Source organism: Salvelinus alpinus, chromosome 28 (genome assembly GCF_045679555.1).
Source record: "Salvelinus alpinus chromosome 28, SLU_Salpinus.1, whole genome shotgun sequence".
Taxonomy (NCBI): Eukaryota; Metazoa; Chordata; class Actinopteri; order Salmoniformes; family Salmonidae; genus Salvelinus; species Salvelinus alpinus.
Window position 1 is genome coordinate 8,284,003 of NC_092113.1, and position 14,381 is coordinate 8,298,383.

At 42.9% G+C, this 14,381-nt stretch overlaps 1 protein-coding gene across 1 annotated transcript in view; it reads left to right on the forward strand.

The window, feature by feature from the left end:
- The first annotated feature begins 4,477 nt into the window (after positions 1 to 4,477).
- LOC139557985 (piezo-type mechanosensitive ion channel component 2-like) overlaps positions 4,478 to 14,381 on the forward strand; it is a 31,536-nt gene continuing 21,632 nt past the window's right edge. Inside the window, exons 1-12 of the mRNA XM_071373356.1 lie at positions 4,478 to 4,541; positions 5,520 to 5,615; positions 10,665 to 10,766; positions 11,011 to 11,056; positions 11,154 to 11,313; positions 11,604 to 11,817; positions 12,009 to 12,222; positions 12,757 to 12,925; positions 13,176 to 13,268; positions 13,374 to 13,427; positions 13,559 to 13,700; positions 13,995 to 14,317. Coding sequence (XP_071229457.1) covers positions 4,478 to 4,541; positions 5,520 to 5,615; positions 10,665 to 10,766; positions 11,011 to 11,056; positions 11,154 to 11,313; positions 11,604 to 11,817; positions 12,009 to 12,222; positions 12,757 to 12,925; positions 13,176 to 13,268; positions 13,374 to 13,427; positions 13,559 to 13,700; positions 13,995 to 14,317 — 1,677 coding nt within the window. The remainder of the gene's footprint in view (positions 4,542 to 5,519; positions 5,616 to 10,664; positions 10,767 to 11,010; positions 11,057 to 11,153; positions 11,314 to 11,603; positions 11,818 to 12,008; positions 12,223 to 12,756; positions 12,926 to 13,175; positions 13,269 to 13,373; positions 13,428 to 13,558; positions 13,701 to 13,994; positions 14,318 to 14,381) is intronic.

Genomic DNA, 14,381 nt, shown 5'->3' on the forward strand with positions numbered 1-14,381 from the left:
GGAAAATTACTTGTGTCATGCACAAAGTAGATGTCCTAACCGACTTGCCAAAACTTTAGTTTGTTAACAAGAAATTTGTGGAGTGGTTGAAAAACGAGTTTGAATGACTCCAACCTAAGTGTATGTAAACTTCTGACTTCAACTGTATTTAATGCATTAGAACCTTGATGTAAGTCATGTTTAAATAATGTTTTGTTAATTTCCCTTTCCCTTAAAATAATTGTTTAATGGTGCCATTATGTCTAAGAGTCAATGCTACTTACTCTTTTTTTAAATGTTTTACTTTGTCTAAGAATGACTCCTGTGTCCAGGGGACAGTTCCCAGCAGTACTATAGCAACCAAGGCATCTGTATGGCCCTTTGGCCTCCTGCTTCCTTCCACATGCACTAATGTCTCTCTCAGTCTACTCACTGCACATTTAACTGCACTGTCAATGAAATATTAGCTGCGTGCTCAGCATTTATTGACATAATCAATTTAAATCTTCTTCTGAAAGTAATTTAGTGGGATTCTCCTGGGTTGAAGACTTTACCTCCGGGCGTTATTCTGATCCGGAGCGGCCACTCAAATACTGTTGATTATGTTACTCTGTAGTTTGGTTTATTACACGATTTCTGTTTCAGCAAGGTAGTTAAGTTCACGGTAAGTGAATAACTAACTCTTGATAAGGTATCTCAGTTAACGGCTCTTGATAAGCTATCTCTTGACTGAAAGATGCTACAGTTTCCTTATCCTATAGCACAACGCAGGTGTGTGATAAATTAAAACCTTACTTTACATGGGAGATACTACGTTTAATAGTAGGATTCTATGGGAGATGAGCGCTGTCTATGTGGTATGGTAACACTGGTGCTGATACATGCAGGACATGGTGCTGCAGACATGTTAAAGGCAGACCCACTCTTGCATGCAGCTTTACAGTAAGCACTGGGTCTTGTTCCTATGCCCTGTCCCTGCAATAACTGCAATTATCGATCATTGACTAACAGTGAAATGAATCTCCTTCTGAAGGATATACAGTTCAATTAGTTTCCCCTTAGAGCTTCACAAGTGCTTACAGTACGAACACCATGATCGGTTTACTCTGAAGGGCCTCTAGACCTCCTCTACTAGAGAGTCAGGGTCAGACTTGGACCAGAAATTGGCCCTGGTGTTTCTAACGCCACTCGCCCATTTTTCTTTTAAGTTCCCCGATTATTAGCTAAATAATGATAATTTAAAACAAATAAAAAATAAGACAAGCCCACTGAGTTGAAGACGGACCAGGGTTGTTCCACCTGGAAAAACACAAGAAAGAGGTATGACACCCACCATCTCAGATTGTTCTATAATTGTTTCTGTTGTTAGAAAAATATAGGATTAGCATTCCTGCAACATCATTTTGTTGAAATATAATTTAATCTCTGAGAAATTAAGCAAATTGATTGTACCCACATTTTATTCATAGGGTTCATATACAGTGGCAAGAAAAAGTATGTGAACCCTTTGGAAATACCTGGATTTCTGCATAAACTGGTCATAACATTTGATCTGATCTTCATCTAGGTCACAACAATAGACAAACACAGTCTACTTAAACTAATAACACACAGACAATTATACGTTTTCATGTCTTCATTGAACACACTCTGTAAACATTCACAGTGCAGGGTGGGAAAAGTATGTGAACCCTTGAATTTAATAACAGGTTGACCCTCCTTTGGCAGCAATAACCTCAACCAAACGTTTTCTATAGTTGCAGATCAGACCTGCACAACAGTCAGGAGGAATTTTGGACCATTCCTCTTTACAAAACTGTTTCAGTTCAGCAACATTCTTGGGATGTCTGGTGTGAACTGCTCTCTTGAGGTCATGCCACAGCATCTCAATCGGGTGGAGGTCAGGACTCTGACTGGGCCACTCCAGAAGGCGTATTTTCTTCTGTTGAAGCCAGTCTGTTGTTGATTTTGCTTCTGTGTTTTGGGTCGCTGTCCTGTTGCATCACCCAACTTCTGTTGAGCTTCAATTGGCAGACAGATAGCCTAACATTCTCCTGCAAAATGTCTTAATAAACTTGGGAATTAATTTTTCCGTCGATGATAGCAAAGCTGTCCGGGCCCTGAGGCAGCAAAGCAGCCCCAAACCATGATGCTCCCTCCACCATACTTTACAGTTGGGATGAAGTTTTGGTGTTGGTGTGCTGTGGCTTTTTTTATCCACACATAGTGTTGTGTGTTCCCTCCAAACAACTCAACTGTAGTTTCATCTGTCCACAGAATATTTTGCCAGTAGCTCTGTGGAACATCCGTGGTGTCCTCCCATGAGCACCATTCTTGTTTAGTGTTTTACATATCGTAGACTCGTCAACAGAGATGTTAGCATGTTCCAGAGATTTCTGTAAGTCTTTAGCTGACACTCTAGGATTCGTCTTAACCTCATTGAGCATTCTGCGCTGTGCTCTTGCAGTCATCTTTGCAGGACGGCCACTTCTATGGAGAGTAGCAACAGTTCTGAACTTTCTCCATTTATAGATAATTTGTCTTACCATGGACTGATGAACATCAAGGCTTTTAGATATACTTGTGTAACCCTTTCCAGCTTTATGCAAGTCTACAATTCTTAATCTTAGGTCTTCTGAGATCTCTTTTGTTCGAGGCATGGTTCACATCGGGCAATGCTTCTTGTGAATAGCAAACTCAAATTTTGTGAGTGTTTTTTATAGGGCAAGGCGGCTCAAACCAACATCTCCAAACTCGTTTCATTGATTGAACTCCAGGTTAGCAGACTCCTGACTCCAATTAGCTTTTGGAGAAGTCATTAACCTAGGGGTTCACATACTTTTTCCAACCTACACTGTGAATGTTTAAACTATGTATTCAATATAGACAAGAAAAATACAATAATTTGTGTGTTATTAGTTTAAGCACACTATGTTTGTCTATTGTTGTGATCTGAAGAACAGATCAAATGTGATGACCCATTTATACAGAAATCCAGGTAATTCCAAAGGGTTCACATACTTTTTCTTGCCACTGTAATATTCAATAAATATAGTACCTAACATCCGATTTGGACCAAACTATTTTCTAACAATGAGTTAGACATGAGGAATCGAAAAACATTGTCAAAAACCACACCCACACACCACGCAAGTCCCACACCAACAATGAGTATATAGTATATAGAGGGGCGGCATGTAGCCTAGTGGGTAGAATGTTAGGTCAGTAACCGAAAGGTTGCTAGATCAAATCCCCGAGCTGACAAGGTAAAAATCTGTCGTTCTGCTCCTGAACAAGGCAGTGGAGGCACTGTTTCCAGGCTGTCATTTTAAATAAGAATGTGTTCTTAACTGACTTGCCTAGTTAAGTATAATTTTTTTACGTATAAGTTCTCTATGTATGACAAGTATTACGAAGAGGCTCAGAGAATTGTTTCTTCGTCATATGTAATGTATTCTGTAAAAATGAATTTGGTGATGTTTTTTTTCATCAGTTTAGAGAAATTATTCATTGAAGTTGTTAGGTTTACGTCCCATCCTCAGTCCTGATATTAAGGTTCTGACCACTAGATGGTACTGTTTCATGGTGATTTTCTTTATCCCTGAACTCCAGACAATGGCACCAAATGTATCTGATTATTTGAAGGTGGAAGTTAATTGAATTGAATGACTTGATTAAATGTCTCCCTTTAAAAAAGTATGTTTTACTGGATGTGTAGCCTAGTTCCCTGTGTTCCCTCCCACTCCTGCCCGACAGACAATGTGCTGTGTTCACCATACGCTTCTGCTGCAGTTACTGGCTCTTAATGGCCTCACAGCCATGAATATTAGATAAACTTTCCCTCGCCAGCAGAAAATGATGATGAGCTGTGATAAAAAACACAGGCCGGCCAAGTGCTGAAAAAACAACCTATGAAAAACACATCAATGTCCTATATTTTGAGGGTCCATATTGTTGAGCTTGGTCTCTGTATTAGTAATTGACAATACAAACAAATGGCCACAAAGTGAAAAAATTGTCTAGCCACCTACGTGACTAAGTGTGTTTTTGCTCTGCCTAATGACACTGCGGACTCCAGGGCTCTTGGACAACTTCATCGTAAGTCATCTATTGAGATTCCTATGGGAGCCTCCCTCCTTATCGGGGTAATAATTCTGCAGCTGGGACACAGGCCATTACTAAAGCGGGGTGGGGAGAAGGGGGGAGAAGGGGGGGTGGGGATAAGAGAGTGAAAGATAAATTAGATAGAGGGGGAGTCACACACATCTGCATCCAAAACCAATGAACACCATTTGGTTTTCGCTCTTCTTGTCTTGGAACTCTTTCATTTTGACTTAACCTCTAATTCAGGACCATTCAGGATCATTATTTTAGTGTATCACTGTGCCTGGTCTAGGGAGACAGATGTATGAGCGGATGGGAGTTACCTGCAACCACAAGCAGCCCAGAGAGTAGACTGTCTTCAGAGTGCTGGGTGTCTCTCACACGCTAAGGAGACATGGCGGGGGATATTGTGGTGGGGATTCTCTATAACTTAGTGTTACCTCTTCTTCTGCTTGCAGGTAAGTTGACCTTTCTTTTACATTTTATTCTTATGGGGCTGGAAGAATGTACAGTAACAATTCAAGTGTCGGTCACCAATGCAGAAGGACTGTGGACGTGTTAGTTCTTGAGGTCATAGTAGTGACTTTTACAGTTACATTGAAAGATTCTGCCTTTATAAAGTGATCTAATAATATTGCTACAAGCACCATTTTGGATGTTTTCTGGAAAACGCAGAAAATTTACTTGAACATGTTGTTTGGGGGAATATGCAGATTAATCAATTATGTCTTGTTTCCCCTGATGGTAATTATTTGAATGGACACAGAAACATGGTATATTGTGATCATGCAGTAATTGAGTAACTTGTGCTGTAAAACTGTAATGGGGAATTCAATGTTTAAGTTGTTGAATAGTATGTTTATTGTATTGTAAAATGTAAGACATATTTTACAAGTTAAGGTGTCATTACATTCAGTAAGTATTCTAATTTTCTAGTTCAGAATTAAGTAAAGAAAATCACGATTTCTATAATTTCAATAAGAAAAAAAATACATTAATCGTTAAATTATACTTTCCTTCATCTGAGTGTTTTGTATTGGTAAAAGATTAAGAAAGTTAAATCCATGACCCGTGATTTTCTTGTCAGTTTCATTGCCATTGTTGGTCCAAGAAGCCGCACTGTTTTTTTTAAGCTGCTAACTTGTTTACTGTGTGATGGAGTTTTGTTCAGTCCAACACTAATGCATTTTGAATTAGCAGGTGCAATGGATCATAGTATTTTATTACCAATGCCTTTTCTCTTTGATGGATAATACTGTATGCTATTTGTTTCTAGCAGCTCTTCTTCATCTGTATTTATATAGATTTTCAGTAGGACAGACACAGCGTAATGAAAAATCTCATAAAATACAGCATCAAGGACAAGAAATTAAAATCATACCTCGATATTATATTCAGATTAACATCAATGTAAAATCATTGTTTTCTCTCCGTAGCGTCATCATTCCGGTACAATGGTCTGTCTGTGGTGTATTTCCTTTTCTTTCTCACCCTTCCACTGCTGCCAAACCCCTCTCTCATCTCCATGCAAGGTAAGACTTCAGAAGACCACCACTGGCTTGGAAATGGCACCCCAAGTACAGTAGTAGACAATAAAGAATAGGGTGGATTTTATTCCAAGTTGCAAGGTATTTTATTCTAAGCTACAGGGCCCTCACTGTTTGAATGTTTGCTAATAAACACGGCCCCTGTGAGTTGGCCCCTGTCAGTTTCGGCCCCTGTCACATTGTGTGTGTGTGTGTGTGTGATTCATCAACTCATTTTGATCAACATACAACATGTCCATTCTATTTTAGATTGATCAATAAAGTTGCTGAATTAAAGGATTGGTCATGTACTTTGTAAAGGGATGTGGCCGGTATGGTCTTATCTATTATGTATAACCTAGTAATTATATAGTCAAATTAAAAGTTGTGGTGTCAGCTTTTGTAAAATGGTTTTCTTGCATGCTGGACTTTTCTCTTCGATTCCTCGTAGAACCTTATCCATCTCTTCGTCTCGCTAATATGATATCACCCCTGGCTTGAGTGGCCGGGGGATGGTGCAGAGATTAAACACATCATACTGAAGCAGAATTGACCGGCCTTTACTTGGGAGGGCAGAAATGAAGAAAAGCTTTTTAGTAAAAACATGGCATCAGAAAGAATTCAGACCCCTTCCATTTTCCACATTTTGTTACGTTACAGCCTTGTTTTAAAATTGATTAAATAAAAAAATGCCCTCATCAATCTACACACAATACCCCATAATTACGAAGCATTAACAGGATTTAAGACATTTTTGCAAATGTATTATAAGTAAAAAACAGAAATACCTTATTTACAGAAGTATTCAGACCCTTTGCTATGAGACTCGAAATTGAGCTCAGGTGCATCCTGTTTCCATTGATCATCCTTGAGATGTTTCTACAACTTGATTGAAGTCCACCTGGGGTAAATTCTATTAATTGGACATATATTTGGAAAGGCACACACCTGCCTATATAGTGTCCCACAGTTGACAGTGCATGTCAGAGCAAAAACCAAGCCATGAGGACGAAGGAATTGTCCGTAGCGCTCCAAGACAGGATTGTGTCGAGGCACAGATCTTGGTAAGGGTACCAAAAAATGTCTGCAGCATTCATTTCATTTCATTTAAGTCATTTAGCAGACGCTCTTATCCAGAGCGACTTACAAATTGGTGCATTCACCTTATGACATCCAGTGGAACGGCCACTTTACAATAGTGCATCTAAATCTTTTAAGGGGGGGGGAGTGAGAAGGATTACTTTATCCTATCCTAGGTATTCCTTAAAGAGGTGGGGTTTCAGGTGTCTCCGGAAGGTGGTGATTGACTCCGCTGTCCTGGCGTCGTGAGGGAGTTTGTTCCACCATTGGGGGGCCAGAGCAGCGAACAGTTTTGACTGGGCTGAGCGGGAACTGTACTTCCTCAGTGGTAGGGAGGCGAGCAGGCCAGAGGTGGATGAACGCAGTGCCCTTGTTTGGGTGTAGGGCCTGATCAGAGCCTGGAGGTACTGAGGTGCCGTTCCCCTCACAGCTCCGTAGGCAAGCACCATGGTCTTGTAGCGGATGCGAGCTTCAACTGGAAGCCAGTGGAGAGAGCGGAGGAGCGGGGTGACGTGAGAGAACTTGGGAAGGTTGAACACCAGACGGGCTGCGGCGTTCTGGATGAGTTGTAGGGGTTTAATGGCACAGGCAGGGAGCCCAGCCAACAGCGAGTTGCAGTAATCCAGACGGGAGATGACAAGTGCCTGGATTAGGACCTGCGCCGCTTCCTGTGTGAGGCAGGGTCGTACTCTGCGGATGTTGTAGAGCATGAACCTACAGGAACGGGCCACCGCCTTGATGTTGGTTGAGAACGACAGGGTGTTGTCCAGGATCACGCCAAGGTTCTTAGCGCTCTGGGAGGAGGACACAATGGAGTTGTCAACCGTGATGGCGAGATCATGGAACGGGCAGTCCTTCCCCGGGAGGAAGAGCAGCTCCGTCTTGCCGAGGTTCAGCTTGAGGTGGTGATCCGTCATCCACACTGATATGTCTGCCAGACATGCAGAGATGCGATTCGCCACCTGGTCATCAGAAGGGGGAAAGGAGAAGATTAGTTGTGTGTCGTCTGCATAGCAATGATAGGAGAGACCATGTGAGGTTATGACAGAGCCAAGTGACTTGGTGTATAGCGAGAATAGGAGAGGGCCTAGAACAGAGCCCTGGGGGACACCAGTGGTGAGAGCACGTGGTGAGGAGACAGATTCTCGCCACGCCACCTGGTAGGAGCGACCTGTCAGGTAGGACGCAATCCAAGCGTGGGCCGCGCCGGAGATGCCCAACTCGGAGAGGGTGGAGAGGAGGATCTGATGGTTCACAGTATCGAAGGCAGCCGATAGGTCTAGAAGGATGAGAGCAGAGGAGAGAGAGTTAGCTTTAGCAGTGCGGAGCGCCTCCGTGATACAGAGAAGAGCAGTCTCAGTTGAATGACTAGTCTTGAAACCTGACTGATTTGGATCAAGAAGGTCATTCTGAGAGAGATAGCGGGAGAGCTGGCCAAGGACGGCACGTTCAAGCATTGAAGGTCCCCAAGAACACAGTGGCATCCATCATTCTTAAATGGAATAAGTTTGGAACCACCAACACTCTTCCTAGAGCTGGCTGAGTCTAATCAGCAAAACTGACCAATCAGAGAAGGACCTTCGTCAGGGAGGTGACCAAGAACCCGATGGTCACTCTGACAGAGCTCCAGAGTTCCTCTGTGGAGATGGGAGAACCTTCAAGAAGCACAAACATCTCTGCAGCACTCCATCAATTAGGCCTTTATGGTAGAGTGGCCAGACGGAAGCTACTCCTCAGTAAAAGGAACATAAAGGACTGTCAGACCATGAGAAAAAGATTCTCTGGTCTGATGAAACCAAGATTGAACTCTTTGGCCTGAATGCCAAGCGTCACGTTTGGAGGAAACCTGGAACCATCCCTATGGTGAAGCATGGTGGTGGCAGCATCATGCTGTGGAGATGTTTTTCAGTGGCAGGGACTGGGAGACTAGTCAAGATCAAGGGAAAGATGAACGGAGCAAAGTACAGAGAGATCCTTGATGAAAACATGCTTCAGAGCGCTCAGGACCTCAGACTGGGGCGAAGGTTCACCTTCCAACAGGACAACGACCCTAAGCACACAACCAAGAAAACGCAGGAGTGGCTTTGGAACAAGTCTCTGAATGTCCATGAGTGGCACAGCCAGAGCCCGGACTTGAACCCGATGGAACTGGATCTCTGGATAAACCTGAAATTAACTGTGCAGCAACGCTCCCCATCCAACCTGACAGAGCTTGAGAGAATCTGCAGAGAAGACTGGGAGAAACTCCCCAAATACTGAATACTTACGTAAATGCATTTCAGTTTTTTTTAATTTTTAAACTGCAAACATTTCTACAACCCTGTTTTTGTTTTGTCATTATGGGGTATTGTGTGTAGATTGATGAGGAAAAAACTTTTTAATACATTTTAGAATAAGGCTGTAATGTAACAAAATGTGAAAAAAATCAAAGGGTCTGAATCCTTGGGAGGGGTGGCAATATTTGAGGTGTGTCCTTAATAAAAACAACCGCAAACGTGGCATTTTCCTGCAGAGCTAAAGGGACGTTTTAAAACCCACCAAAGCAGGTCTTAACAGTAACGCAGTTGCTAATGGCATGGATTTTGAGAGTAGAAGCGCAGCCGTGATGCACAGTGCACTTGGAATGAGAGGTGTGCCTTTTGCACCGTGAATCTGGTATTTAGCAACATAAAAAAAGCATTTGCACTCCCCCATTTAATTTAATTAGATATAAAAACTAAGTATAGCCTACCCTCCCCTTAATCAAAGCTGGTTAACAACTTGGCATAGGGGCGTCTTTTAATCCTGGCCATGCATTAGTCAAGTAGCCTATAAATAAAGGGGTTTTAAATGGTCTACTGCGGGTGCCTTGTCCTCATGCTTTTTATGCTTCACAATTCACATAACTGCATACTTAATTTCGCTGGTTCAATTAGACAATCCATCCCCATTTTCAAAAAGCACCACTCGTCCGATTATCAAAGACACGCGCCTCCAAACTACTCAGTCCTCCTATAATGCCATATCAACAGCGGATTTTCTTTTTTTTGAATGTGCCTCGCACGTAGGCAATGAATGATACAATTGACAGGAGCCTAGTATTTTGTATAGACATGCGTGTGCACACACTGCCATGGAACAATAGATGCAATTTATGATATCACGCTGCATTCTATATATAGATATTGCTGTTGTTCTAAAAACATATTTCTTGTTTTTCGTTTCATTTGATTAAAAACCAAGCATAGCCTCTCCCCTCAATTAAGGCTTCTTTTTTTTTTACCTGCCCAATGCATTCGCCAAATAGCAGCCTATCAATAAATGGATTGTCTCATGAGACTGCTTTGAAATAAATATTAATCCCCAAAGCTTTATTAAAATATCAAGTTTGGGAGCAGAAAAACAGTGAGTGGACTTCTCCCTTTTTAATCATTATTTTTTTGGACGTGCGTAAAACCAACTCCATTTGTCCATATGCCCATCATGAAAAGAGGGATGAAATGATGCCGATGACCCTCATATTTAGAAGCAAAAGTAAGAAGCCTTGCACGAGCCTTGGCTTGTGCGAGCCAGAGTCATATTTAGAAACATTTATGTTCTTTTCCTGTAACATTTGCTTGTTTCCCATTTCATTTGATTAAAAACCAAACTATAATATATATTTCCAATATATATTTACATTGAAGGCATGCACAGCTCACTATCTGTGAGTATAGAGACAAATGGGATCTGCATTGCCGCAGTAGACTCCACCACTATCCTCAGCCATTAAGATAGTGGAAAATAGAGTAGAAAAAGGCCATAAAAAGTAACAGCCTAATTACATGTAGTGGTCCCCATATGGATTATAACAGAACACAGACAGTCTGATCTGAATGCCTTGTATGTGTCTTTGACGTGTTGGAAGGAAGAAATATGTTTTGTTTCTCAAGAAAATGGAAAATATATTATTTTCGACCTCTGTTAATCTGCGTCTCTGGTCTTGTATTTCTAAAGGAAAAACAGGGAAGTTCCTGCAGCTCATCTGTTCCACCAGCGTGACGTTTCTGGCTCTCCAGTGTTTCATGCAGATCACTTTTGCCTACGTACCTCAGAACGGTAAGATAACACCAGCCTCTATCAGCTCACTGAGCCACTAACAACAGACTACTCAGAGTTGCTGCTGAACACCACCCAAAATAGAGGCAGAAGAAGTTTGTTTAAGCATTTCAATACATGGAGAGTATGATGAACGTATTACTTACTCATTCAATGAACATTTGATGAGGGTGGATGTTGCTTTGGCATTTTGCGGATATGACTAAACTTGATTTCTATCTGAAATATTTGTGTTGTTCAACAGAGAACGAATATTGGGAAAATGTTCTCTACCATTTGGGCATTGTACGGTAGGGCCACATTTTCTTGACTTTTTTTAAAGCAGACTTTGGTGGTGTTTCTAATGCAGGTGTTGTTCATCAGATTTGTCTTGTGTTCTGTCCCCAGGTTCAGTTTGGTGGATGCAGGGAACACTTTGCGTCTCTTAGCCCCTGATCTGGGGCTCTTCCTGTCTGGGCTCATCATACTCTGCCTGGTCAGGAAGCTGCTGTGCTCCGCGCCACAACTTAATGTCCACGAGAACTGCATCAAACCCTCTGACCCTGAGGTATCCACATGGCCAATTTCATCTGCCACTTTTGTTCAATTCACAGTATAGTTTTACCATTGTTGTTTTACCTGAGAGCTTGAGAAAAGTACATCATACATGGTGATATGTTGTAAAGGATTTCAAGAATGCGAAGGTAGGGTGCCTCACCTTCTCACGCAGTATGTCAGCACCTCTACTCTAGTGGTTTGAGCATGGTCCTCCTTCAGCTTGAATCTGTTAGAAAGGAAAACAGTGTTACGAAACAACGCCAACTTCTTGTCCACCGAACTTGTGCTCTTTTGACAAAGCAGGATGTGGAGATGTCCGACTCAGAGTCTGAAGTGGAAAGTGATGTCACAGATGGCTTGTCCTGTGACAGCTCAGACGAAATCACAGCGGCGCCGGTAACCCCTCAGTTTGTCCAGAAGTTCATTGCATTTGCCCTTGGACTGCGCCTCTTGCTGTCCGCCATCATGAACACAGCAGGGAAAGTAGTGGTCACCGTACTACTGGGGCTGGCAGGTACATCTCAAAAGGCTGCCACTTTGGACTCTCACGTACTTGTCTTGCACGCCAGACTTAAAGTCTTGCATTGGCTCAGCATTCTCTGCTGTCCAGCTCAGCCAAAATAAGACACATTTACTATCTGCTCCCGAACGGGACTATAATCTTCTCCTTTCTCCCCTTGACTGGTCCTCTTCCCCCTGTACCAGGCATCGCCCTACCCTCCCTGACTTCGGCAGTGTATTTCGGGACGTTCCTAGGCCTGGTGTGGTGGTGGGTGTTTCTCCGCTCCCTCAGCCTGCTGTTTTTCAGTACCCTCTGTGTGATGATGGCTATATTCAGCGCTGGTCACCTGCTGAGCCTCTACCTGTACCAGCTGCCCCTGGCCCAACAGATCGTACCCCCACAGGACATCTACGCCAGGTAGGGTCACAGGACCAGGATGTAGCAACGCTGGCTGGATGCTGACTGTGCAGATACACACAGTCATTTTAACCATATTGGTTTGCTGGCTGAAAAACAGCCACTGAAAAACAGATTGTATTTATTCATACTTGTCGAAATACCAAATAATTACACACTCTATTACACTGGACACAGGCATATACAAATCATTGTTAAATGTCATAAACTGATACATGCTCGTCTTCCAATTTCAGGATATAGTTGATCTATCTACTGTGAATGTTGTTTGTAATTAGTCAGATGCTCGATTAAGTTCTGAGTCCATATGTGTTAAGAGAAGAGATTGGAACCGGAACAAAGAGCAAACAAGTCTATGGGCCAAATGTCCCCTCCCCTTCCCGAAATTTGAAAGAAAATCGTGATTTGTCCGAAGCACCGGAACTACTACTGCTCGTTATCACACGCTTTCCGTTGTATCATGAGAGATCTACGGTACCATTTTTGTTTACGTGGTCTGTCCCAAGAGATTAATCGCCCTCTGGTTTTGTTCAGGCTGTTTGGTATGACAGCGTTCATCCGGACCAATGAGACTGAGCCATACAGTCTGGGTCTGCAGGCAGATGTCAGCTGGCCTGTCTTCATCAACCCCATGGTGCTGCTGCTCCTCTATTACACAATGGTGTCTTTGCTGCACAAGTGGGTCTACATCACTGAAGAAGAGGTACTTTACCTAGACTGAGACTCTAATGCAACTAAGACCTTCATAGTGAATAGCTGCGTCTGAAATTGAACCCTATTCCCTATATAGTGCACTACTGTAAATGTGGTAGGGCTCTATATAGTGAATAGGGTGCCATGTCAGACGCTGTCAATGTCTTGTAGATTAAATAAAACTCTGCTGGTTTATCCTTTGTTGGAGGTGTTAATTGTGTGTCAGTCATTTCATGGTGCTGTCTGTGTATTTCTGCTAGGATACTCTGGTGAAGTCTGAGAGTCCAGTAGAAATCCCTGAGGATCCCCCCAGCTTCTCCAAGGTCTTATTCATCTCAGGAGACCGACTGGAGGTGTTGAAATCTACTACAGTTCTATTTTTCTTCTACATTCTCCTGTAGTTTTACCATCATGATTTTCTACAGATTTCTGGAACAATTATATTTTGTCTTTTGCAGCTACTGACCAGTACGGATGAGGAAACTTACATGCCAGATGAGGAGGTGCAGGAGGTACATTCTGCTCTCCCAATGTGTTGTCATAACTACCTTAACGGGACGTTACATGTCTGGGCAGACACCGTACATCCGGTGCGCATCACTTTTCTTCAAAGCCAAAATTCTACACTGTTTTTCCTCTGCAGCCAATGGTCTTACTGATGAGCAGCTCATGGCATGATCTGAGAGGACAGGAGATGGGGTTACTGCTGGGTGGGCCAGGGGCAGGGTGTGCAAACTGCTACCCTCCACCACAATACGAAGGAATAGACTTGTCACCCTCACAAGGTATGTACCTGCCAGCCTTGTCAATGTCCAAGTCAAATCTACTCCAAGGTCCATTATTTGGTAGAATTACCACAATGTTCGGAAATAAACGAAAGGTTTGACTTATGGGAAGTCATTTTTTATATCCACCTGGATATTTTGATCTTACCCAGTCATAAATAAATTATAGGAATTGAATATTGAATAAATGTTCATCACTAGTGTAGAAACTGATACGTCATAGCCTTAAAATATGACAATTATATGGTATAAAAACTTTCCTAAACTCCATCTTCTGCTGTTTTCCTCTCTCAGAGTCGGAGGAGGTTGAAGAGAGTAGTGAGGAAGAGAAGGAGAGGAGGAGTGAGGTGTCTATGAGGGAGGGATGGAGTGAGGTGTCTTTGAGGGAGGGACGGAGTGAGGTGTCTATGAGGGAGGGGAGGAGTGAGGTGTCTATGAGGGAGGGATGGAGTGAGGTGTCTTTGAGGGAGGGACGGAGTGAGGTGTCTATGAGGGAGGGGAGGAGGGAGGTGTCTTTGAGGGAGGGACGGAGTGAGGTGTCTATGAGGGAGGGGAGGAGTGAGGTGTCTATGAGGGAGGGGAGGAGTGAGGTGTCTTTGAGGGAGGGACGGAGTGAGGTGTCTATGAGGGAGGGGAGGAGTGAGGTGTCTATGAGGGAGGGGAGGAGTGAGGTGTCTATGA